Genomic DNA, 24,694 nt, shown 5'->3' with positions numbered 1-24,694 from the left:
ATTTTGATTGCTGATGCGCCCAAGAACTGGCCAGAGGAGTCTCCGCAAATTGCGTTGAACGAGCCATGCAGGTTGTCTCTCGAGACCGCTCCATCAACTCTTATCTTCGCGAACCCCGGCGGTGGAGAGATCCACCTCTGTCTTGGTTGTTCAGCATTTGGAGCTGAATGCGGAGCGCTCTTCTTGGGTTTGCAATCCTCCAACTCTCTGATGTATCTCATGATAAAGTTATGTGTGGTCAGAGGACTTTGGAAAATATTTTCATGGAGTGCCTGTCGACGAGCATACCAGAGAGCCCACATGGTAACTGCAACTTGGGTGAATTCAACAGAGGAAAGTGTGTCCAAAAGGAAGAAAAGCCAACGTCTTGCATCCGGCTCGCGGGTGCAGTTTAGAGCTTCAACCAAGTCCTGATCTTGCAACGCCCATACACATCGAGCTACTGTGCAATGGAGCAAAGAGTGTTGCCATGAGTCTTCGGCGCCGCACAAACCACACCTCGTGGTGGTTGACATGGCCCGATGGTGAAGGACATCAGCTGTGGGGACCGACTGTTGTGCTAGCCGCCATAGGAAGATTTTAACTTTTGAAGGTACATCCACTTTCCAAAGTCTCTCACAGGACTTAGATTCTCTGGCAGTATCTGACGATTGGCCTATCCCCTCGAGCCAGGCCTCTCTCCTCATCTTTGTTTCAACAAGCATACGGTAAGCCGATCGAACTGTGAAAACACCGTTCTTCTCATGTACCCATGACCAAAAATCCTCTATATGTCTCGTACACAAAGGTATCGACATGATTGCTTGTGCATCCGTGGGCAAGAAGATTTGTGAAACTGCAGCTCGGTCCCATTCTGCGCTAGGCAGGATAAGATCACTAACCCATTGAGGTGGATTAGCTATCATACTAGCAATAGGTCGCATATTTGCTGGTCCCGGGAGCCAGTTCTGATCCCATATGTGTGTCGTGAGTCCATCACCAATGCGTTTAATGATGCCCTGCTTGAGAACATCGCGACCCTTGATTATAGCCCGCCAAATTTGAGAAGGAGCCGATCCAATCTCTGCATTCAAGATGTCAACTCCTGGGTGGTATTTGGCCCTCAGAACTCGTGCGCTGAGTGAGTCTGGGTCCGTTAAGATTCTCCATGCTTGCCTTGCCAGGAGAGCTAGGTTAAAGAGCTCGATATCCCGGAATCCAAGACCTCCACAATATTTTGGTTTGGTCATTGTGCTCCACGGGACCCAACTTGGCTTCATTTTCCCTTCTTTGCTCCCCCACCAAAACTTTCTGATCAAAGAGTTGATGTGCTCACAGAGACCATGCGGCAGTTTGAAACATGACATGGAGTAAACTGGGACGGCCTGAGCCACTGATTTTATCAAAACCTCTTTGCCACCTGCAGATAAAAGTTTTTCCATCCATCCCTTAACCTTATTCCAGACTCTGTCCTTTAAGAACTTGAAAGCTCCATTCTTGCAACTACCCACATCTGTTTGCATGCCCATGTATCTATCTGATAGTGACTCATTTGTAATATTTAGTGCGTTCTTTACCTCGGTCTTGAGAGAGGAGGGGCAGCCCTTACTGAAGAACACAGAGGATTTAGATAGATTAATCCTTTGACCAGAGGCATTACAATAATTTTCCATCAAGGAAGACAACTGGTTTGCTCCATAAGAACTAGCTTTGACAAACAGCAGGCTATCATCTGCAAAAAGCAAGTGGCTCACCGGCGGTGCCGACGGAGCAACTCGGATTCCACTGAGGCTCGATGATTCATCTTGGATTTTTAAAAGGCACGAAAGGCCCTCCGCTGCCAGCAAAAACAGGTATGGAGAAATTGGGTCTCCCTGTCGGATTCCCCTTGAAGGGAGAAATTCCTCTAGTTTACTCCCATTGAAAAGAACTGAAAATTTTACCGAGGTTACCATGCGCATGATTGTAGCCACCCAAGAAGGGACAAATCCCAACTTGGTCATAATAGCTTCAAGATAGTTCCACTCGACGCGGTCATATGCTTTCATCATATCCAACTTAACAGCACAATATCTGTTCTTTTGGGCTTTGTTTCGCTTCATGAAATGTAAGCACTCATAAGCTGTTATAATATTATCTGTAATCAACTGTCCAGGAACGAAGGCTGACTGCTCCTCAGAGATTATATCAGGTAAGATCTGTTTCAATCTTTTAGACAACACTTTTGAAGCAATCTTGTATAATACGTTGCAAAGACTAATCGGCCTGAACTGGGATAAATTAGTGGGTTCCTTCACCTTTGGAATTAAAACAAGAATTGTTTCGTTGATTACCTCCGGACTTTCTTCTCCTTGCAGAATGCGCAATACCACATTAGTTACCTCCGCGCCACATAGTTCCCAGTGCCTCTGAAAAAAATGAGCCGGGTATCCATCCGGCCCCGGGGCCTTGGTAGGGTACATCTGGAAAAGGGCCTTTTTCACCTCATCACCGGTGTAGGGCGCGGTCAGGAGCATGTTCATCGCATTAGTAACCTTGACTGGGACTGCATTCAGTACCGTATCCATCCCTGTCGTGCCTTCAGAAGCAAACAGGTTTTTGTAGAACTCATTTGTAAGTGATGCCATCTCTGCGGGATCGTTCGTAGTCGTTCCATCCGACCTCTCTAGACTTTTTATGGTATTCTTCCGTCGACGAAGGCTAGCTCGCCGTTGAAAGAACTTGGTATTTTTATCCCCCGCCGTAAGCCAATCCACACGCGATCTCTGTCTCTGTTTAATCTCCTCCATGTGGTAGAGCTCCACAAGCTTGTCCGCGATTTTCGTCTCTGCATGTGAGGGTGATATCCTCTGGGGGTCGTTCTGCAAAATGGCCAGCTCCCTTTTCAGCTTTTTGATTTCCTTACCCACTTGTCCAATCATATCTGCACTCCATTGCCTCAACGAGGCCGACAAGTCCCCCAGTTTTTTGCTCATCTACGTAACTGTCTGTCCATCTGGTGACCCGGTCCACATCGCTTTGAGAGACGAGCCAAAATTCTCATTTCTTTCCCAATACACCTCATATCTGAATAATTTCGTCTGAAGTTGGACAGGGTTGGCAGGTTCCAGTTGCACTCTGATCGGACAATGGTCCGAAGAGGCTGCTGTTTCGTGAGTAAGATTAGCATGCGGGAACCTAGATGACCAGTCCATATTTGACAAAGCTCGGTCAAGGCGTACCCTGCAATACCCGCCTCCTGCATTTTTCTTCTCAAAGGTCCATGGTTTGCCTTGATAACCTATATCAGCCAGAGCACACACGTCCATAGCTCCTGAAAGCTTGTATTTGTGCATGTCTTCGCTGCCCCGTACCTACATGCTCGTGTGGGTGGAGGACTTCATTAAAATCTCCGATGCATAACCACAGTAGATCATTTACTGACACGAGCGATTTGAGCAAATCCCACGTTCTGTACCTCTCCCCAACTTGTGCTTCACCATACACACACGTGAGCCTCCACTCGCCCTGATCTGAGCCAGAAACTGTTGCATCAACATGGTACTCAGAGTAACCAAAAACATCAAGATTTATTCCATCGTTCCAGAACAATCCAATTCCGCCGCTGCGGCCTGAACTACCAACAGCATACGAATGATTAAAGCCTAAAGTACCAGCAAGATTTTCGACACGTGCCTTAGATATTTGTGTTTCTACAATACATAGCACTGTCGGGGCAAATTGCTTCGCTAGATCGCGAAGCTCTTGAATTGTCGCAGCTTTGCCCGCACCGCGACAATTCCAACATATGATACTCATTGTGCCCGGCGATCCTCCACACAGGAGGTCGCCGATTTTGCATCTTGTGGTTTCTCTTGAGCAGCGTTCTTCTTCAGGCCATTCTTGTCTGAGTTAACCCGGGTTCTCTTTGGGTCCTGCTTCGAGGATGGACTTGCAGGCACTTCAGGAGGTGGTAAGGCAAGTGCACTTGATGTTGCAAGGGGGGGAACAGACTTGGCTCCTCCATCTGATCCAGCCGAACGCTTCATGTTGTCTTCCACCTCCACCATGACAGCATCAGAATCATTTTCTCCTGGCAGATCTGAGTCTACAGCCCCCGTGTTGGCATGCTCAGTTCCCCGTCCAGATGAGCGCCCACCACGACGACCACCACGGCGTCCTCGTCCACGACCAGCCCCCGGACCTGCACCCACACGCATATTCCAGTCCGCTCTGAGATCTTTGAAGTGCAACGCAGAGGGGGGATGGATTCCATCGCCATGCTCCTTGTAGACATGTCCAAGATGCCCACAGACCGCACACCAGTCCGGCAGGCGTTCATACTTCACACGATAAATCTGTCGCTTTCCATCACGGACCATGGTGACCGCGTTTTTTAGAGGCTTGTGCACGTTGATCTTGACCCAGACCCGATAAAAATTCCCAGCAAAGTCTTGTGTCATGGTTTCCGTGAACAGGACTTCGCCAACTCTTGCCGCTAGGGGCTGAACAAGGTGTGCGTAGAGATCAGGCACATCATGGATCTGAATCCAGATATTGAGAGTGTCTAGGTTAACCTCGGTTGGCTTCGTGGTTCCATCATATGGGGTAATGATGACTGCATGACCTCTGAAGTTCCATGGCCCATCCTGCATCACCCGTTCCCAATCACCAAGGCATTGGAAACGCAGGGTATAGAGGTTATCCTCGAGGGGACGAAATTTGACGTCATGAGCCAGATCCCAGACCGCCCTCATGTTCTTGAAGAACCAGAATTGGCTATAAGGCTTGTCGATATGAACCCTAGCCACCGCTGTCCACCTAGTTGCCTCTGGTGGCGCTTCCTTCTCATCGAAGACGACATCGTCGAGGTCCTCCTCGCGGAGACCCAACTCAGGCATCATCTTCTCTACCTCAGCCGCGGAGGACGAGCCAGACGTTCCCGTCGATCCCATCTCCGCAAAAACCAGAACCCTAGCCCGAGGTAAACACGATCGGACTTTTGAAGCTAGCCCTAATTCTCCTATCGCCTCCAGGGGATCAATCAAGGCCGGGTAGTGATGCCAGGATCACCCCGTAGTCGGCCCGAATCGAAAGCTTGGGGCGATTGGAGGAGGGAAGGTGAAGGCCTCGACGGTGGCGAAAAAATAGCCACCGGGAGAAAAGAAACCCTAGCTTTTGCACAGAAAAACTAAGAGAATTTTTACCTGACGAAAGGTTCCTAAAACCGTTAGCGGTGGCCGCTAGAGCTAATGGGTCGGCCCAGTAAACTTCTCATGTTTTTTTTAACATGCATGATAAATGAGAGTGAGTATTGCTCACAACGAGCGATAGATAGCATTTGGTCACGCCTCTTTAACAACAATGGTCACGCGACGTGGCTCGCCTAAAAAAATGATCACGGCGACACGTAACACCAGCGGCATCGTTTCGACCCGATTGCTCTTGTCGAGCATTCCGTCGAGCAAGTCGGGTGCACAAAAGTCAGGCATAACTCATGCGGGGAGCTGCACTCGGCCGCTAGCAGCATTGAGGCCCCCTTTGTTTGGGCTACGGATTCTTGAAAATCAGCTTCGGCTGGGTTTTTGAGAATCAACTGCAGCTGCAGATTCTGAAAATCTGAAGTAGCATGTTTGTTTGCCCTGCTTTAGGAAAATCAGAAGTGTTGTGAAATGTCTGCAACACCCCCGAATACACTGACCTTGTGGGTGTCGCCGTCGGAGCTTGGGGCATGGTGCGATGCAGGTCAGGCATGGCGCAGCTGGTCCTTGGGGAAGAGCGGACGGAGCTGGGGATGGCGCAAACAGAGGATAGTGACTCGAAGAGCGACGCAACCGATGGGGCTTGCCATTAGATTGGGCGTGGCCGGAGGTCAGGGAGGAGCAGAGGCGCTCAGATCCATTCGCTTGGCAGTGGCCGGAGGTTGGGGATGGGTAGAGAGGTTGGACGGACTTCGGGCAGGTACGGATGCGGCGGACCCATCCGCTTAGGAGCCGCCAGGACCGACGCTCATGGAGCCGCCGGAACTTGACCACCACGAGTGTCGTTGAGGGAGAGGCCAAGGCAGAGGATGGGGGCGGGCCGCGCGCGCGGAGCCTGCGGTACCCCTCGCGCCGCCGCCGCCGTGCTCCGCCTGATCCTCCAGCTGCAACAGGCGCGCCTGCCCCGTCGATGTTGTCGCTGTCGCGGTCGCCATGGGGACGAGGGGATTTGGGTGTCGTTGACTGGGCTGCGGGTGGATACTGGATGAGGTTGCGGTGGCAGTTTTGTTGTAGTTTCGAGCGAAAATAGGGGCAAGGGCACAAAACGAATCGTTTTGTTTTGTGGGAAGCCGGAGAATATGCCGAATCGTCAAAATCGCTGCTTCCGGATTCCTTGCGCTGGTAGTTCATTTTTAGAATCAGATTCTAGGAAGCTATACGGAAATCCAGCATGTTTGTTTGAGCTTCTGATTTTAGAAGCCTAGAATCAGAGAATCAGAAGCTGTAGCCCAAACAAAGGCCACCTGAGTCATGCTCTGCTTCCGTGGAAACCTTGGCACTCTCACGGTGGCTAAAGGCCCAATTGAGAGACGAATGTGCCGTACACCATGGAGTTGGAGGAGACTAAGAGCATAGCTCAAGCCCAACGCCGTCCATCTTTCTCTCTCACCCGCACAGCTCAAGTCGAAGCACTCCCCATGGCGAAGAGGTTCCCCGGCGACGGCGCAGCGGCCAACGGCTTCGGCCGCCGTTGGTTGCACGAGTGGGAGGTGCGCCTGCTGCAGGAGGCCAACTACCAGACGCCACCCGACATGCGCGTGCCCGATGCATGGCGCCTGAGCGCAGACGGCGTCCCCGTACCTCCGCTGACGTCCGGCGCGGAACGCGGCGTCAAAATCGCGGCGATCCGCGCGAACATGCCGGAGCAGGCGCGCGAGCAGCTGAAATATGCGGCGGACAACCACGCGCTCTGGTCCGTGTACTACGAGCGGAGCCGTGCCAAGTAGTTGGCATCCACCAACGGCGCGCCGGCGTCGGGGGGTGGGGGCGCCACAACGCGGAGGGCCGCCGTCAATGGTGGGGCGCGTGGGGGCGGACTCTCTCCGCCGTGCTCGCCCACATCGAGGGCGGCAATGAGCCGCCGCTCGAGTACCCGGCGCCCTCCTTCTCCCGCCGTCGGGGAAGCTCTTGGACGCTGAGGCGCATGGACACGCCGTCCTCGTCGTCCTCGGGCTCCCGCTCCTCCGGGTCGGCGCCGGCGGGACTCCTCCCCGTCAAGCCCGAGTCGCAGGAGACGCCGCTCAGCGCACCCACGACGACATCGTCATCAACGAGGGCGGCCGCGTCCCTTCCCCTCCCCGAGGCCACTCCCGCCTGGTCAATCAAAGCAGGAGGCTCCTCCCCGTGAAGGAGCATGAAGGCCATGAAGAGCCTCTTATGGTAGCGGCAGGACTTCGTCGCGCAGGAGATGAAGAGCCAGCGCCGCGCTTTGGAAGAGAGCCGTGCGGCCGCGACGAGGGCGGCGCCGTCATGCTCTCCAACAGCAACGACAAGGTCGTTGGGCCGTACCAGCCGGTCCGCAACGGCAACCCAAGGCAGGGCTGCAGTAAGGACGCCTCAAAGGACGGGCCACCAAGCGATTGCGATGAGGACGGTGGCCACGACTACACCACCTTCTATAAACTCCTCGGCATAAACTAGGAGTAGTTTTTTTAGTTCTTTATCTATGTACAAAATTTGCCAAATATTAATGAAATCGCCTATATTTCGTCTAAATTTACTGAATTTCATCTAATTGGGCTTTTAAAAAAAATTGCTGCAAATCCTAATTAAACTTCGCGCATACGAATCACGAATTTACAACAAATGTTGCCTTTCCAGTGCCCCGAGCAAGAAATGTTGACAAATTCAAACAGATCTGAGTCTTCCCAGAGCACTTATGTCACATTGCGATATCAAGAACAGACGACAGGGCAGACAATTTGGATAATAAATCAGAGAGATTTCTGAATTTGTTTTTCCCTGGCAGTACAGATCTACATCGACACCATTAGTAAAACAGCGATCACTGTTACAGCAAAGCTTAAGCTAATCGACGCGCGCCTCTCTCTAAGCCTTCTTGTCGGCCTTCTTGGGGGACTTGGCGGTCTTCTTGGGCGACTTGCCCTCCTTGGGCTCCTTCTCCGCCGTCCTCTTGGGCAGCAGCACCGGGTTGATGTTGGGCAGCACGCCGCCGTGCGCGATGGTCACGCCAGCCAGCAGCCTCCCGAGCTCCTGGTCGTTCCGGACGGCGAGCAGCAGGTGCCTGGGCACGATGCGGGACTTCTTGTTGTCCTTGGCGGCGTTCCCGGCGAGCTCCAGCAGCTCGGCGGCGAGGTACTCCAGGACGGCGGCGAGGTAGACGGGGCCGCCCGTGCCGACGCGCTTCGCGTAGCGGCCATTCTTGAGGTAGCGCCCGATGCGGCCGACGGGGAACTGGAGCCCGGCCTTGACGGACCTCGTCACCGACTTCTTCCTGGGGCCGCCGGCCTTGCGCCCGGCCGCGCCCTTCTTCGCCTTCGCTCCCGCTCCGGTGGCTGAGGCGTCCATGTCTGATGGCTGGTGCTCGTCGGGACGCGGGAGAGGAGGGGAGGGGATTTGGTTGGTGATTTGGGATTTCGCGGCGGGTGTTCGTGGCTGGACTGCTTGGGAAGAGAGGAGGAGAGGCTGAGTATTTAAACCGACGGTGGTGGGGCCGTCAATCCGCGTGCACGGGCATTCGACGGTTGGATCGCGAGGAAAACGACCGGCTGCGATGTCCTCGCGGAGTATGTGTTTGTTGCTGGTTTAATCATACGGTGCTTGTTTTTTCTCATCTTCAAAGCGACCCTGAAACCACTTCCAACCATTCGGACCTCACGTTTTGAACATATTTTGTCCTCCAGCGAAGACCTTTATCGGTCTACAGTCTGGTCCGGACGTGTTTTTCCAACACCTGTCTATAAAATTCATCCACATTACTATAATATTTCATACACATTTGTACATGTTCTATAAAATAGAAACATCTTTTATACATGTTTAACATTTTCATTTGTACATGTTCTATAAAATAGAAACATCTTTTATACATGTTTAACATTTTCTAAATACATGATTGACATTTTTTAAATTTATATTTTGATGTCTAATTTTTTATACAAATTGTATATTTTTTGTGTACATATGAAATAACTTTATACATGTGTAACATTTTTAATATACATTGTTTACATTTCATAAAACATATGTTCTTATGTCTACTTTTATCATACACAATGTACATTTTTCATATACGCCTTAAAATTTTGTTTTACCCACGTTTAACATTTTTCTTAAATATATGGTTACATTGTTCAAATACATGTTTTGATGTCTATTTTTTCATACACATTGTATATTTTCAGCGTATATCAGAAACATTTATTTATAGACATTTAAGACTTTCTCAAATACTTGACTAATATATTTTTAAATGCGAAGAACACTTTTAAAAATGAAAATCGGAATAGGAAGATTAAATAAAAAAGAAAGGGGGAAAATAGAAACGAGGAGTACTCGTGCGTGGAGTGGTGGACAGCACTTGTGGTTGTTGCCACTGGTCCGGCTTCAAGTCCTTATTCTACTATAAAGCAAAGAGGGGGTGGTTTCTAATTACCCTCCCATTCTCATTTTTTAAAACAATAGAGACACAAATAAAAACAGCAAACATAAACAAATAAACGGGGCGTGTCATCAACACTATTGGGCCGGCCGTGTAGGATTTCACGGTGACTATTTATTGGCTTCACACGAAGTAAGTTACTACCTGGCAGTAGCCAAGACATAGCTGAGCCCCCTTGCGCGGGGTGGGGGGGGGGTCCTATGGGCACCCCTATTTTCTCATCTTAAGCGGGCACATGGGGACGCCTCACGTCAAGGGGGGGGGGGATGGGCGGGGGAGGGGGCTGGAAATGGGCTGGCCCAACCACGCGGGAGGCAAAGACTTTTTTTACTTTTGGTTTTGTTCCCTTTTTTGCTTTTTCTAATACTTTTATTTTTGTTTTAAAGTATTATACATATATACAAAACCACTCTTCAAAAACACAATTAAAAATATTAAAAAGTATCTGAAAAATGATGATTAAGTATTATAAATTAGTGAACAAGTATTTGGAAATTTTGAATAACTAGTACAAATGTTGAACAAGTATTTGGAAAATGTTCAATAAGTACTAAAATTTGTTGAATGAGTATTTGAAAAAATGTTGAACAAGTATTTGAAAAAATGTTGAACAAGTATTTGAAAATGTTAAACAATTATTTAAAAAATGTTGAACAAGTTTAAAAAATGTTGGATGAGTATTTCAAAAACGTTGAACAGGTATTTAAAAAATGTTGAGTAAGTATTAAAATGTTGAACAAGTATTGAAAAATGTTGAAATCATGAGAAAAATGTTGAACGTGTATCAAAAAATGTTGATCACTTATTCAAAATATATTTTTGACATATACGAAATGTAGAGTGAAAACGAAAACAAACATAAGAAAAAAAATGGAGAAAAATAAGAAAACCGAACAAAAATGGAGAAGAAAAGGAAAATCAAATAAAAAAGGGAGAAGAAAAAAAGAAAACCAAAAAAACGAAGGGAAAACGAAGAAGCCCCCGTCAGAAAACAGAAAGAAAAAAAAGAAGAAACGGTTGTAGTAGCCTCAAGTAGAACGCACCCCTAGTTCTTAGAGCATCTCCAGTCGCGCCCCCAACAAGCCCCCCAGGCAACTTTTTACGCGCCGGCGCCGAAAAAATGCCCCAGTCGCGCCCCCAAGACGCCGAATTCCGCCGGCTCGGCCCGTTTTTGGGCCCGGCGATCGCAGGCCAAACCCGGCGCACTTGGGGGCGCTTGGGGGCTCCGGCGCAAGGGAAAAGCGCACCTCGGGCCACACTATCAGGCGAAAAGTCGAGCCGACCATCCAGATTCGCCTCCGACCCCCCACCCCCACCCCCGCACTCGGTCGCCAACCTGCCAATCCCGACGCCGACCACCACCCACCACAGCTAGATAGGCCATTCCCCGCCGGAAAAGAGAAGAGGTTTCACCGAGGCAGCCTCTCCACCGTCGTCCGGGTGATTTTTCCGGCGTTCCGGCCGCGCAGGGGCTGTACACCGGCGGGTGTGCGCCCACCTCGCCCGCAAGGTGTTCGGTGATTTGTCTGCACGGCCCGACGATGGACTCGGACGATGAGGAGGAGCTCGCGGCGTTGCTGGAGGAGGAAGCCGAATCCGACGTCCAGGAGCAGGAGCATCTCATGGTGCTTGCCGCCCTCGCCGGCCTGCTCGCGAGCAATGAAAAGCCATGGCAAGGTGGCTCAACGTCGGGGCTGGTGAAAGCAAAGAACCAGCATCGTCGGCAAGGCTATTGCATGCTCTACTCCGACTACTTCGCCGACGCTCCATTGCACGGCGATAAAACATTTTGGCAGCGTTATCGGATGAGCCGAAAGCTTTTCCTCGGAATTGTGAATTCCATTCCGGAGTTCGACAACTACTTCAAGTGCAAGAAGGATTGCACCGGCACACTTGGATTCACCTCAATCCAGAAGTGCACGACAGCTATGAGGATGCTTGCATACGGAGCTCCCGGTGATTCACTTGACGACTATGGGCGCATGACCGAGTCCACGACCATTGAGTGTTTCTATAAGTTCTGCGGGGCAGTGAGGGCAATGTTTGGACCGCAATACTTGCGATCACCCAATGCTGAAGACACAACTCGGATCCTAGCACAGAATGCAGCAAGAGGATTTCCTGGGATGCTTGGAAACATCGACTGCATGCACTGGAAATGGAAGAACTGACCATTTGCTTGGCAGGGGTTGTACAAAGGCGCCAAAGGCGGTTGCAGTGTGGTACCTGAGGTAGTGGCCACACAGGACCTCTAGATTTGGCACTCTTTCTTTGGGATGCCAGGAACTCACAATGACATCAACGTCCTGCAGTGCTCCCCTGTCTTTGCCAAGCTTGTTGAAGGTCATTCTCCTCCGGTGAACTTCGAGGTCAATGGGCGGCAGTACAACAAGGGGTACTACCTAGCTGATGGCATCTATCCGAGATGGTCGACATTTGTGAAGACTATCTCAAACGCTGTACCAGGAGGCAAGAAGTCCTTCTTTGTGAAGGTTCAGGAGGCTTGCAGGAAGGATGTCGAGCAGGCATTTGGTGTGCTCCAATCTCGATTTGCTGTTATCCGGTACCCTGCTCAGACCTAGTCGGAAGATCAAATGTGGGAGATCATGACTTGCTATGTCATCTTGCACAACATGATCATTGAGAGCGAGCAGGAAGACCAAGTGGTGGACACTGAACCATACTATAGGCAGGGTCCTCTTGCCCAAGTTGATCACCAGCTACCGGCAACCTGGACTGCCTACCTCAATATGCGTCAGGAGATCTAAGACCCACAGGTGCATCAACAACTGCAACACGATCTGGTGGAGCACCTATGGAGGCTCAAGGGCGACGCCGGGAACGACGTGTGAAATATGAGTTTTTATTTGTTGAACTATATAATTTGTATTGAACTATTTCTTGTTGAACTATTTGATTTCTATTGATTTTCTGTGATGAACTATGGAGGCAAAAAATTATTTATGGAGAATTCACGGCGAACCACGCCGCACCGCGCCGAATATGGGCCGATTCGCGACCGATATCGGGCCATTTTTCGATGAAAGTGGGCCGAATAATGGGCCGACATCGGCGCCTGTGGGCGATGGTTGGGTGCCCAACCGCCCCCAGAGCCGATTTTGCCGCCGGCTCGCTCCCAGGCGGCGATTTTTATGCCTCCTGGGGGGCCAGCGGCTGGAGATGCTCTTATTATGAAGCGAACTTGGGTGGAGTGGTTAGCGCGGCGCGAGTTCCCCCTGGGGACCCCGGTTCGATCCCTCCTTCTCGTGCATTTCTTTATGCTTTTTCCACTGCACGCGCACAACCCTCGCATGCTTGCCGCTCGTGTGGGCCGGCCCATTTTCAGGGTTTTTTCTTTCCTTTTACTTTTGTCGTTTCCCATTTTTCATTTTTTTTATTTTTTGTTCTTTACCTTTGACTTTTTTGCGATTTTCTTTTCAAATCATGAAAAAAATTCATCAAATTCAAAAGATATTCATCAATGTAAAAAAATGTTCATTGAATTCAAGTTTTTGTTCATAGGATTAACAAGATGTTCATCAAAATTCAAAATTTATTCATCAAATTAAAAATCATCAAATCCAAAACCTGTTCAAAGATTTCAAAAAATGTTTATCAATTAAAAAAAGTCATTGAAGTTAAAAAAATCATCCATTGTTCAACAACAAAATATTGAAAACAAATTTTTTGCATCAAGTTAAAAAAATGTTCATTCTTTTGAAATCATGAACATTTATGAATTCAAGAACTGTTTTGACAATTGACAATTTTTTGAAATTTTAGCCCCTTTCTTGTAATCCCAAATTATATTAACGTAGAATAAAACAAAAATAAAAAAGTAAAGACTAAAAAAATAGGGCATCCATCCCGACAAATGGACCGACCCAAACTAACGCGCCAAGGAAGGGAAGGTGCATGTCTACTACGTGCGTACTTGGTCCACTCCCCTGACGCCTAGCCGCGCAGCCGCCGGCCGCTCCAGGGTCCACCGAATCCTCCGGCGATCTGCGCCGGAGTCCACGTATATCCTGTTTTCGCCGCCGGTTTTCCTTGCGGCAGGGGAGCAGTCCACCTTAAGACATGGCAGAGATTAGGGGCCCAAGTGATGGGGGAGTAGAGAAGATAGATCGGGAAGAAGAGGGGAAGGACTTAGCGCGGAAGGAGCAGATGGATGCGGGCAGGGGGAGTAAGGGGGGATTAGGAGGAAAGACGGTGGCTGGCGCCGGAAAGGGAGGAGGATACAGTGGTGGTGGTTCGGGAAGAGATGGGGAAGAAGATGATTGGGGGCAACTCTGGTCCCTTTCCGATTCTGGAAGATGTTTTTGAAGGTCTGCACTTGCACGGGGAGGAAGAAACAGAACTAGACTTCTCAGAGGAACTAGATGATTTGGTAAAGGATGTGCGTTGGCTTGGGCTATTTCGGGTGCATACGACCTGGCCCTTCAGTCATGCATCTCTGTTGAACTCTATGCGCAATGCCTAGTCTCCGTCCCAGGGTCTGACGTTCAGCGTAAAGAAGCCGAATCTGTTTCTCTTCCAGTGCCATTGTGAGTGATTTGAGAAGGGTGATGGAGGGAGGTCCTTGGGTGTTCAAAGATGCTCATGTAGTCATCGTGGAGTATGATGGCTTCACAAATGTTCCTGATTACGCGCTGAATATGATTCCGGTTTGGGCAAGAATCAAAGGTATACCTGATGGCCTAACAAGGAAAAAAGAGTTAGCAGAGAAGGTGGCTAAAATAGTTGGTGAGCCTCCTATTACTGTAATTGTCAATGAGGGTACGATTAGCACTACCAGCTGTCTACGTGCTCGTGTGTTTGTGGTCGGATGGGCCGTGTTCTTGAGGAATGTGGCGATGGCATTCATGATCTTAACAAATGTGAGTGGGGAAACTGGCTCTTATGGGATGGAGCGCTAGCAAGGGATCGGACAGGTGGATGCAGGGGTTCTGGGGCTTTTGCAAGTTCCAGGAGGGCGGGAGTCAGAAGTAACTTTGGTGCAGGGGGTAGAGGAGGCAAGTCAGGGATAGGAATGGGAGGTGGAAGGGGTTTTGGGCATGACATACAACCCGAGGAGATGGACTACACCCAATCGCATGCTGGTGATGATTCTGAAAAGGATAGAAGTGCACGTAAAAGACTAATTTCTGCGGATGGATCTAGAAATATAAATGGTCAGCCGGTTCCCAATCTTAACGGGAAGGTTGCACGCACAGTTCTCTTGCTCGAGAGTGGTTCGGTAGACAATAGTATTGATGCAGACCCTGTAATCATTACCCCTGGAAAGGTACCGATAGTAAAAAGGCGGAGGCGGGGTAATGGGGAAGTAGGAGATGAAGTGGACATGACAATTGAAGTGGCCTCCCTGGGTGAGGGCCGTGAGCCCGATGAGAGTGTTGTGCTGGAACTGTCGTGGGATTGGCAACCCCGTGACGGTGAGGGAGCTCAGGGAGCTCATGAGGGAAAGTGCATCGTCGGTGGTTTGCATTGTGGAAATGCAATTGGCAAAAAAGCGAGTGGAAGGCCTAACTTCTATGCTAGGTTTTGATGGGGGGTTTGCAGTGGCAAGTTCAGGAAGAAGTGGGGGCCTATGTGTGTTTTGGCGGAATGGCGTTAGTCTCAGTATAAAGAATTACTCGAAGTACCACATTGATGCTTGGGTGTTTGAACAGGGGAGAGATGACTGGCGACTCACATGTTTCTATGGAGAAGCCAACAGAAGTATGAGACAGCAAACTTGGGATACTATGGCTCCGTTGAGAGGGGAATCGACCCTCCCGTGGTTGTGCATTGGAGACTTCAACGAGGTTCTTCGTAGGGAGGAACAAATGGGGCCGAATCTGCAGGATGTATCCCAGATGGGTGGTTTCCGAGAGGCTACTAATCTGTGCGGCCTTGATGACTTGGGCTACATTGGAGTTGATTGGACTTTTGAAAAACGAGTGGCTGGTGGTCAGTTTTGCAGGGTGAGGCTGGACAGGGCATTAGCTACAGCAGACTGGAGTGTTGCGCATCCTTTTGCCTAAGTCTGGCACCTTGTTGCTCCAAAGTCGGATCATAGCCTGATAGTTTTATGCACGGACAGGGACCCGGCAAACCGAAGACTTGAAGTTGACCGGCCATTCAGATTTGAGGCGATGTGGGAGACTCACACGGATTTCTTCCCAATGGTAGAAAGGGTGTGGAAGGATGGCACTCACTGTGGCTCGGTCAAAGATATGCAAGATAAGCTGACTAGGCTGGCGGGTTCGCTAGCAATATGGGGAGCGTGCACCTTTGGGCAGGTTAGAAAAGAATTACGGGAGCTCAAAAGGCGTCTGGAACAGCTACGTTCAATATTGGGTAGGCAAGGCCCATCAGACGAAGAAAGAAGGATTGAAGCTCGAATGATAGAATTTAACTACAGGGAAGAAATCATGTGGAGGCAGAGGTCGCGTGTGCAATGGCTAGCTGAAGGGGATGGGAACACAAGGTTTTTTCATCAAAAAGCAAGCATGCGAAGAATAAAGAACAGAATTGAACAATTAACACATGAGGATGGGTCTCTCTACAGCAGCGAGAGTGAAGTGGGGAATATGACCATAGATTTTTATGAAAAACTATACAAGTCTGAAAGCACAGTTGGGATGGAGGAAATGCTCTCACACATACCTTGCAAGGTTAACGCTGATATGAATGCGATGCTTGTTGCACCTTACACATCTGCAGACATAAAAGAAGCACTTTTTCAGATGTTCCCACCGGAGGCACCGGGGCCGGACGGTTTTCCGGCCCAATTTTCCCAGAAAAATTGGGGTGTTTGTGGTGATGAGGTGACCAAGGTGGCGTTACGTGTTCTCAATGGCGAAGAGTCTTCGGACGTTATTAATAGGACGTTCATTGTTTTGATCCCCAAGGTATCCAACCCAACCTCTCTCTGTCTCTCAATTCCGACCTATAAGCTTGTGTAATGTAATCTATAAGATTATTTCAAAAGCTTATGCCAATCGGTTGAAGAGGATTTTACCGGAGATAATATCACCAAAGCGGTCTGTGTTTGTTCCTGGGAGACTTATTATTGATAATATTATAGCAGCTTATGAGTGCTTACATTTCTTGAAGAGGAGAAGGAGTAAAAATAATGCTTTTTGTGCTATGAAAGTTGATATGATGAAAGCATATGACCGCGTCGAATGGAGTTATTTGAAGGCAGTTATACTGAAACTTGGCTTTTGCTCTAGCTGGGTGGCAAAAATCATTCAGTGTGTCTCCACGGTTACTTTTAGTGTCCTCTTAAACGGCTCAAAATTGGAAGAGTTCCGTCCGTCCAGAGGGATCCGTCAGGGTGATCCCATATCACCTTATCTCTTTTTACTGGCGGCTGAGGGCCTCTCTTGTTTATTACGGGCTAAGAGCTCTAATGAGGATATTCGAGGAGTGGTGGTAGCACAAGGTGCCCCCCGGTTAATCATTTGCTTTTTGCGGATGACTGTTTGTTGATGTTTAAGGCCAATGATACAGGAGTAGGCTTGATCAAAGATATCATCCAACAATACTGTGATGCATCGGGGCAGCGGGTCAAGCTCGCAAAATCAAGTATTTTTTCAGCAAGGGATGCCCAAATGATCGGAGAGATCTCATCAAAGGGATCCTGGATGTCCCTAATGAATCATTATCAGAGAGGTATTTGGGGCTACCTTCAGATGTTGGCAAATCAAAAAATGGCACATTCAAGTATATAAAAGATAGACTTTGTCCAAAGGTGAAGGATGGATTGAAAAGTCCATGGCGGGGAGTGGGAAGGAGGCTTTAATTAAGTCGGTCGCTCAAGCAATGCCAAATTTTTCAATGTCATGTTTTCTATTACCTAGGGGTTTGTGCCAGCAAATTGACACGATGTTAAGGAAGTTTTCCTGGGGGAGTAAGAATGGAGAAAGGAAAGTCGCGTGGGTCTCATGGGACAAGCTTACCATGCCAAAGTACCAAGGGGGTTTAGGCTTTCGAGATATGGAGCTCTTCAACCTTGCAATGTTCGCCAAGCAAGGTTGGAGGCTACTTCAGGACCCTAGTGCACTAAGCGCTAGAATTTTAAAGGTTGTTTATTATCCACAAGGAGATGTGCTTGCATCTGATTTGGGTTCTCATCCATCTCAGGTGTGGCATGCGATTCATGCTGGGCTACATGTTTTGAAACAAGGCCTAATTAAGCGTGTTGGAGATGGTCAGTCCATTAAGATCTGGGAGGATAATTGGATTCCAAGGGACAACATGTTGAGAACTCTACATCCTAAAACAACTGACCCTCCAATCATGGTCAGTGAGTTGATAGAAAATGCGACCAAGTATTGGAACAAACAACTAGTCCAGGAACATTTGCAGCCCATTGATGCTTCGGTTGTGCTAAATATTCCTTTGAGTTACCGAAATTCAGAAGATAGCTGGGCATGGCATTATGAGCGGACTTGTATCTTCACTGTCCGCTCGGCATATCGTCTACTAGTGGACACAAAGAGGAGGCGGGAAAACTGGCTGGAAGGGCGAGCGGAATCGTCCAACACTATGGCAGCTCATGGTCAGTGGAAGAAGTTAAGGAAGTTCGAGTTCAAGGTCAAATTAAGCTCTTTGCATGTCGTTTGGCTCGCAACTCGGTCCCAACCGAATCTTTACGTCACCATAGGAACATGGCAGATGCTGATGTGTGTCCAATCTGTAACAGTGCGGTTGATGACTGGAGACATGCACTGATAAATTGCAACATGGCGAAATGTGTCTGGTCACTCTTGGAGGAGGATCTGGTCGAGCACGTCATCGCTTGTAACATCCCTGATGCAAAACTTTGGCTATTGGAGATGATGGACTCAACTAAGGAGGAAGAGTTTCTAAAAATTCTGGTGACTTTATGGGCCATTTGGTGGGTTCGACGGAAAGCCATTCACGAACAAGAATACCAATCTCCGCTTTCTACATACTGTTTTATTGAGAAATATTTGAATGATCTGGCTTTGATCCCGGCCAAGGCAGGCAGGCCACCTGTTGTTGTTCAAGTTAGAACAGACTTGGGTACCCCGGGTGTGCTAAATTGATGGTGGACGCAGCAGTTTCAAAAAACATGAAAAGGGAGCCTATGCAGTTGTTTGCAGGGACGAGAAAGGTACTTACCAAGGCGCATCGGCGGTCGTTGTAGAGGAGCAAGTAACACCGGAGATCCTTGAAGCAATGGCTTTCCTTGAAGCTTTAGCTCTCGCTTCAGATCTTAATCTGACGAAGGTTCAGGTGGTAACCGATTGTGTGGCCACGGTGCACCATATGAAGAGACTTTATTTGGGTGAAAGCTCCAGAATTATTGATGATATCAAGGAAAAGATGAAAGATTTTGAAATCTGTCTCTTCGATCATGAGAGAAGAGAGAAGAACTGGGAGTCTCATAGTTTGGCTAGAGCATCTGTTACTTTTAATCTTGAGCGCCACTTGTGGCTTATGAGCCCTCCAGAGTTCGTTTGTATTGAACCTTTGATAGAGCTTGAATAAAGCTGAGTAACACCCCCCTCAGAAAAAGGAAGGGAAGGTGTGCGTTGGCACGACCACTGACGCGCACCGCGCCTTAATGGAGGTCCCCTAGCCCGGTGCATGGCTAAATGGGTTGTGCCCGGCACACGAGACGCCTAGGGTCGTGAAGCCAGACCTGTTTGTCGGCACGACACGACCCATTTATTTTTATTTTCAGAATTCTTTTTGATAAATAGGCCCAAAAAACAGCCCATTTTGCCAGGCATTGAGTCATGCCTCCAGCGGTCCAACACACGGTGTGCACTGCTGAAAATGCTAAGGAAAACTTCGCTCTAACGAATCACGAATTTGTACCAGCCTTTTCAGTGGCCCAAGCTAGAAATGTTGACAAATTCAAACTGATCTGCATCTTCCCACAGCACTTATGCCACATTGCGATATCAAGAACAGACGATAGAGCAAACAATTTGGAAAAATCAGAGAGATTTCTGAGTTGTTTTTCCTTGGCAGCAGAGATGTACATCGACGCCATTAGTAAAGAAAACATCGATCACTGTTACAGCAAAGCTTAAGCTAATCGACGCGCGCCTCTCTCTAAGCCTTCTTGTCGGCCTTCTTGGGGGACTTGGCGGTCTTCTTGGGCGACTTGCCCTCCTTGGGCTCCTTCTCCGCCGTCCTCTTGGGCAGCAGCACGGGGTTGATGTTGGGCAGCACGCCGCCGTGCGCGATGGTGACGCCGGCCAGCAGCCTCCCGAGCTCCTGGTCGTTCCTCACGGCCAGCAGCAGGTGCCTGGGCACGATGCGGGACTTCTTGTTGTCCTTGGCGGCGTTCCCGGCGAGCTCCAGCAGTTCGGCGGCGAGGTACTCAAGGACGGCGGCGAGGTAGACGGGGGCGCCCGTGCCGACGCGCTTCGCGTAACGGCCGTTCTTGAGGTAGCGCCCGATGCGGCCGACGGGGAACTGGAGCCCGCCCTTGACGGACCGCGTCACCGACTTCTTCCTGGGGCCGCCGGCCTTGCGCCCGGCCGCGCCCTTCTTCGCCTTCGCTCCGGCTCCGGTGGCTGAGGCGTCCATGTCTGGTGGCTGGTGCTCGTCGGGACGCGGGAGAGGAGGGGAGGGGATTTGCTTGGTGATTTGGGATTTGTGTTCTGACGGAAAGAGATGAGGATGGCTGGGTATTTAAAGAGCGAGGTGAGGGACGGTGGTGGGCCCGTCGATCCGCGTGCGAAGGCGCTCAACGGTTCGATCGGGAGGGAAATGGACGGCTGCGATGTCCAAGATATCGTGCGCGCCGGATTTGTTCTCTCTAATATCTGTTTGTGGTTTAATTACACGGATGCTCTTTTTTTCAGGAAACTTGAGAGCTTTATTCAACTAGAGCATTCCTACCGTAAAAAAAAACTAGAGCATTCCTGTTGCAGTCCGCCAAAAGGGTACTGACCAGGAAGCTCGGAGTCTTGTCGATCCAACTTTCGTAAACCCTTAGCGTGCAAGCTAGCTTAGCACACAAGTGTGCCGGTACATTGGCCGATCTACAAATATGTTGAATTACAAAAGAATTAAAATGAAGAGACAGCTCTCTAATTTCATCTAAAAGCGGTACCATGACAGAACGCGATGACATTCGGGTATTCCATAGCTCGACTTGATGAAGGCAGCCGGTCTCTATAAGCACCTGCGTGAAGCCATGAATGTTAGCGACTTTTATAGCATCTCGCAGTGCCAGCGCCTCCATAACCAGCGGATTCAACACGCCGGGACACAGCTTGCTCCACGCTCCAAGGAAAGAAGTCGCCGATCTTGCCACACCACCGGCACCCCCTACTCCGAGCTCAGCGCTTAACGCACCGTCAAACATGATGGTAATGTAACCATCTTCAGGGGGTCGCTGTCGGTGTCAAAACCGGCGGATCTCGGGTAGGGGGTCCCGAACTGTGCGTCTAAGGTCGATGGTAACAGGAGACAGGGGACACGATGTTTACCCAGGTTCGGGCCCTTTCTATGGAGGTAATACCCTACTTCCTGCTTGATTGATCTTGATGAATATGAGTGTTACAAGAGTTGATCTACCACGAGATCATAGAGGCTGAACCCTAGAAGCTAGCCTATGGTTATGATAATGAGTCTCTCCGCCTATCCGGACTCTCTCCGGTTTATATAGACACCGGAGAGATCTAGGGTTACATGGAGTCGGTTACATAAAAAGGAATCTACATGATTAATCGCCAAGCTTGCCTTCCATACCAAGGAGAGTCCTATCCGGACACGGGTGCGGTCTTCGGTCTTCGCATCTTCACAGCCCATCAGTCCGGCACATGGTTAACAGGCCGGACGCCCGAGGACCCCTTAGTCCAGGACTCCCTCAGTAGCCCCTGAACCTGGCTTCAATGACGAGGAGTCCGGCGCGCAGATTGGTCTTCGGCATTGCAAGGCGGGTTCCCTTCTTCCAAACTCCAGAGTAGTCTTCGGATGTAGTAAGCATATCCGGACCTGTGTATGCAATTGCATAGAATACAATATTTCACGATCCCAATCCGCTGACAATCGTTTGTGACATTATGTTTCGCCCGCCCGGTTATTACTCCGAACCATTGGCTAGCCCACCGCCCCACATCTCGGGACGCGGTTTTACTGGCACGTCTTGTCAAAGCAGAGATCGTGTCCCCTTATTTACGGGATTTTCATCAATGCGAGCGTGGGTAACCCAACCGCCCCCCGGGTACAACTCGAGACCCAGGAGGAGACGCTCGGTATTCGGGGCCTTTATATAGGGACCCAGACTTGTCTTTTTTCCTTTGCACTTGCTCCTTCCTCAACCCCAGCCGCCTCGAGTTCTAACCCTCAGGTTCCAATCACCACCAGCCCCAATCATGTTTGGATCCAGCCGTCCAGGTCAGTGGGTGGCTTCTTCTGTCACGGAGGAGGATATTGCGAAGTTCCGCGTTGTGAGGTATCTGACCCCAGAGATTCTTAATCGGCTCCCAGCAGCAGGGCAGGTTGTACCTACCCCCAGATCCGGCGAGAGGGTAGTATTTGTGGCCCACTTCCTTCACGGGTTAGGGTTTGCGCTTAACCCCTTCGCCCGGGGGCTCATGTTTTACTATGGACTTGATTTTCACGATCTGGCCCCGGACTCTATTCTTCTCATCTCAACATTCATCGTTACGTGTGAGGCCTTCCTCCGGACTCCTCCGCACTTTGGTTTGTGGCTCAAGACCTTTGACGTGAGGCCGCGGGTGACAGAGGGGGAGCAGGCAGAATGCGGCAGCGCCATAATAGGCAAGCTTGCCAGCGCGGTTTGGTTTGAAGGATCTTTCGCCGAGTCTTCCGACCTGTGGCAACAGGAGTGGTTTTATATCAGCAAGCCGCGTGGCTCCAGGTGGGCGGCTACGCCCGCGTTCTGACCCGGCCCTTCCATCCAGCTTGCTTCATGGATTAATAAGGGATTGGACTGGGGATCAGCCAATGAAGTGCAGACTCTGCAGAGTCGCATGCGAAGCCTCATCGAGAAGGGCATCGATCTTGTGAACGTCGTTCAAGTAATGCTAGTCCGCCGGACCTTGCCATGTCAGTGGCGGCCTCTCCGTATGTGGGAGTTTAATCCGGAAGGGCGGCGGACTCTTCAGCACTTCTTCGGCACCACGCACGAAGGAATGTGGAAATTATATTTCGGGGAACGAGGGCAATGGCCGGACATCACCGAAGATGTTGGCCTTGACTGCAATCATTCGGACACTGCGGTAAGTATTCACTCTCCGCACACGTTCCATCTAAGCATCTCTTGACAAGATACTGAACAATCCGTCTCTGTTCAGGACTGGATAAAGAAAGCGGTATTTAATCTGGTGTCCGGCGCCCCTTCCCGAAGACTCCGCGACCGCACTACTGACGTGAATGTTGGCACCGACACCGTACCAGGTGTCCGCAGAGGAGGGCGAGAGCAAGGACACCAGAGGTGATCTCTGCCCTGAGGATAAATTGGACGCTGTGTTCGGGGAAACCAAAATCCTTTGGCCCGAGGGCAAAGGTGCAGAGGAAGCCCTCCATGGTAAGAAGAGGGCCGCTTCCGAAGATCAGGAGGGGAAACCTTCCAAGAGAGGAAAAACGCCATCGTCGGGCGGCTCGGGCCAGGCAAGCGATGTTGCCGTAGAACTTTATGATGAGGACAAACCTCTGGCCGAATCGTAAGTGAAGCAGGGCACTTTAAACATACCTCATCCTTTTCCTATTAGTAAAGTAATCATCTGCTATATGTACATCCTCGCAGGTCAACGCCCGGTGTTTCTCAATCATCCTCCTCCTCGGGAGACCTTCTTCCGGAGATGATGGAGAGTGATACGCCTTCTCCGGCTTCCTCGCCCAACAGGGCGGATGATTTTGAGGTATCATCCCGGTGGGCTCCTCCCGGTCAACAAGTAGTGCAGGGAACGAAGAAGGCATTACCCGAAGGTGGTGCCTCTGTTACTCAGGGTTCGGAAGTCAAGAATGACGACCCCGCACTATCCGGTTTACAGCTGGAGACAATTCAAGAGGTGAGTAAGCGGATTCCTTCAAAGGAATGCCGCACTCCGGCGGCGGTTTCCGAAGACCCCGGAGCGCCAGAAATGCTGACGGACATGCTGCGACAAGCGTCCATTTCAGAAGAGCACCGTGCCTTGATGGTTACGGTGGTCGAAAAGGTTCTATCCACGAAGAGAGGATTGAACGAGGCCTTCACGAGCCTTCTAAGAGGCTTCGAGGTTTGTGATGTAATTTTGCCAATTGAAGCTTATTGACAGAATGCACCTGTTGTATATGCAGTAGCCCCTGAGACTCGGATTGCCTGCCGAAGGAGGCGATCGGAGGATCAAAAAGATATGCTCAGGTACTAACCTTGATTTAATTTTGAATATAGGCTGTCTCCTCCCCGACAGCTACCCGGAATACGGAAGTGGCCGAACTGCAGCGAAAGCTAGACATTGCATTGATCAACAGGCGTCTTGATGACTCGCAAGGTATATATTTCGAGCATTCCTTACACCAATGTGCTTGTGGTTGAGGACTGACAAGGGAGAGAGTTTTATATGAAATGTGCATGAATGCAGATGGTGCTGCCGCCGTTGAAGCTCTTCGGGCGGAGCTAGCCCGGGCCAAGGAGCAGGCCCGGTGTAGTAATGCGGCTGCCGAAAAGGCATCGACTGATCTTAGAGCCAAACAAGCAGCTCGGCACCAAAATGAGGAGAAAATATCCGCACTGGCGCTTGAATTGGAGAATGCTGCCAGCCGCTGTGAACATCTTGAGAAGGAGAGTAAAGCCAAAACGGCTGAGCTTGATAAGGCCTTACAAGAGGCGAGTGAAGCTCGGTCTGAATCCAGGGCAGCTCGGGAAGAGATTCGACAGGCTAAGGATATAGCGGCCGGTAAGCCCTTTTTGCTTTAGACTAAGTTCGGCGATCCAGACAATGCTCAGCTAAACCAGGTCTAGAGTTCTCCGGCTGAATTTTTGGACTTGCCGAAGAGTTCTTCCGATGCGGCGCAGTTTTACCAAGCGCAAGAGGGGTGTGCAACGGAGAAGCCTTTCTAGTCACAATTTGGCACATCAAAGCGC

At 49.9% G+C, this 24,694-nt stretch overlaps 1 protein-coding gene across 2 annotated transcripts; it reads right to left on the bottom strand.

Moving 5' to 3' along the window:
• Positions 1-7,926: 7,926 nt before the first annotated feature.
• Positions 7,927-20,254, bottom strand: LOC109782297 (histone H2A). 2 transcript variants are annotated; one of them, XM_073505157.1, is made up of 2 exons: positions 19,720-20,254; positions 7,927-8,087 (listed from the first exon to the last, which is right to left on the bottom strand). In XM_073505157.1, exons 1-2 carry the CDS (start codon positions 20,179-20,181, stop codon positions 8,049-8,051), a joined length of 501 nt encoding a protein of 166 aa, XP_073361258.1. In that variant the 5' UTR covers positions 20,182-20,254; the 3' UTR covers positions 7,927-8,048. The 2 variants fall into 2 exon arrangements, with proteins under 2 accessions (XP_073361258.1, XP_020196491.1); XM_020340902.4 differs by lacking the exon at positions 19,720-20,254 and having other exon boundaries at positions 7,927-8,631.
• Between the last annotated feature and the right edge of the window lie 4,440 nt (positions 20,255-24,694).

Source organism: Aegilops tauschii, chromosome 7 (assembly GCF_002575655.3).
Source record: "Aegilops tauschii subsp. strangulata cultivar AL8/78 chromosome 7, Aet v6.0, whole genome shotgun sequence".
NCBI classification, from domain to species: Eukaryota; Viridiplantae; Streptophyta; class Magnoliopsida; order Poales; family Poaceae; genus Aegilops; species Aegilops tauschii.
The sequence above is the reverse complement of the archived record's forward strand: the minus strand, read 5'-3'. Positions and strand labels throughout refer to the sequence as shown.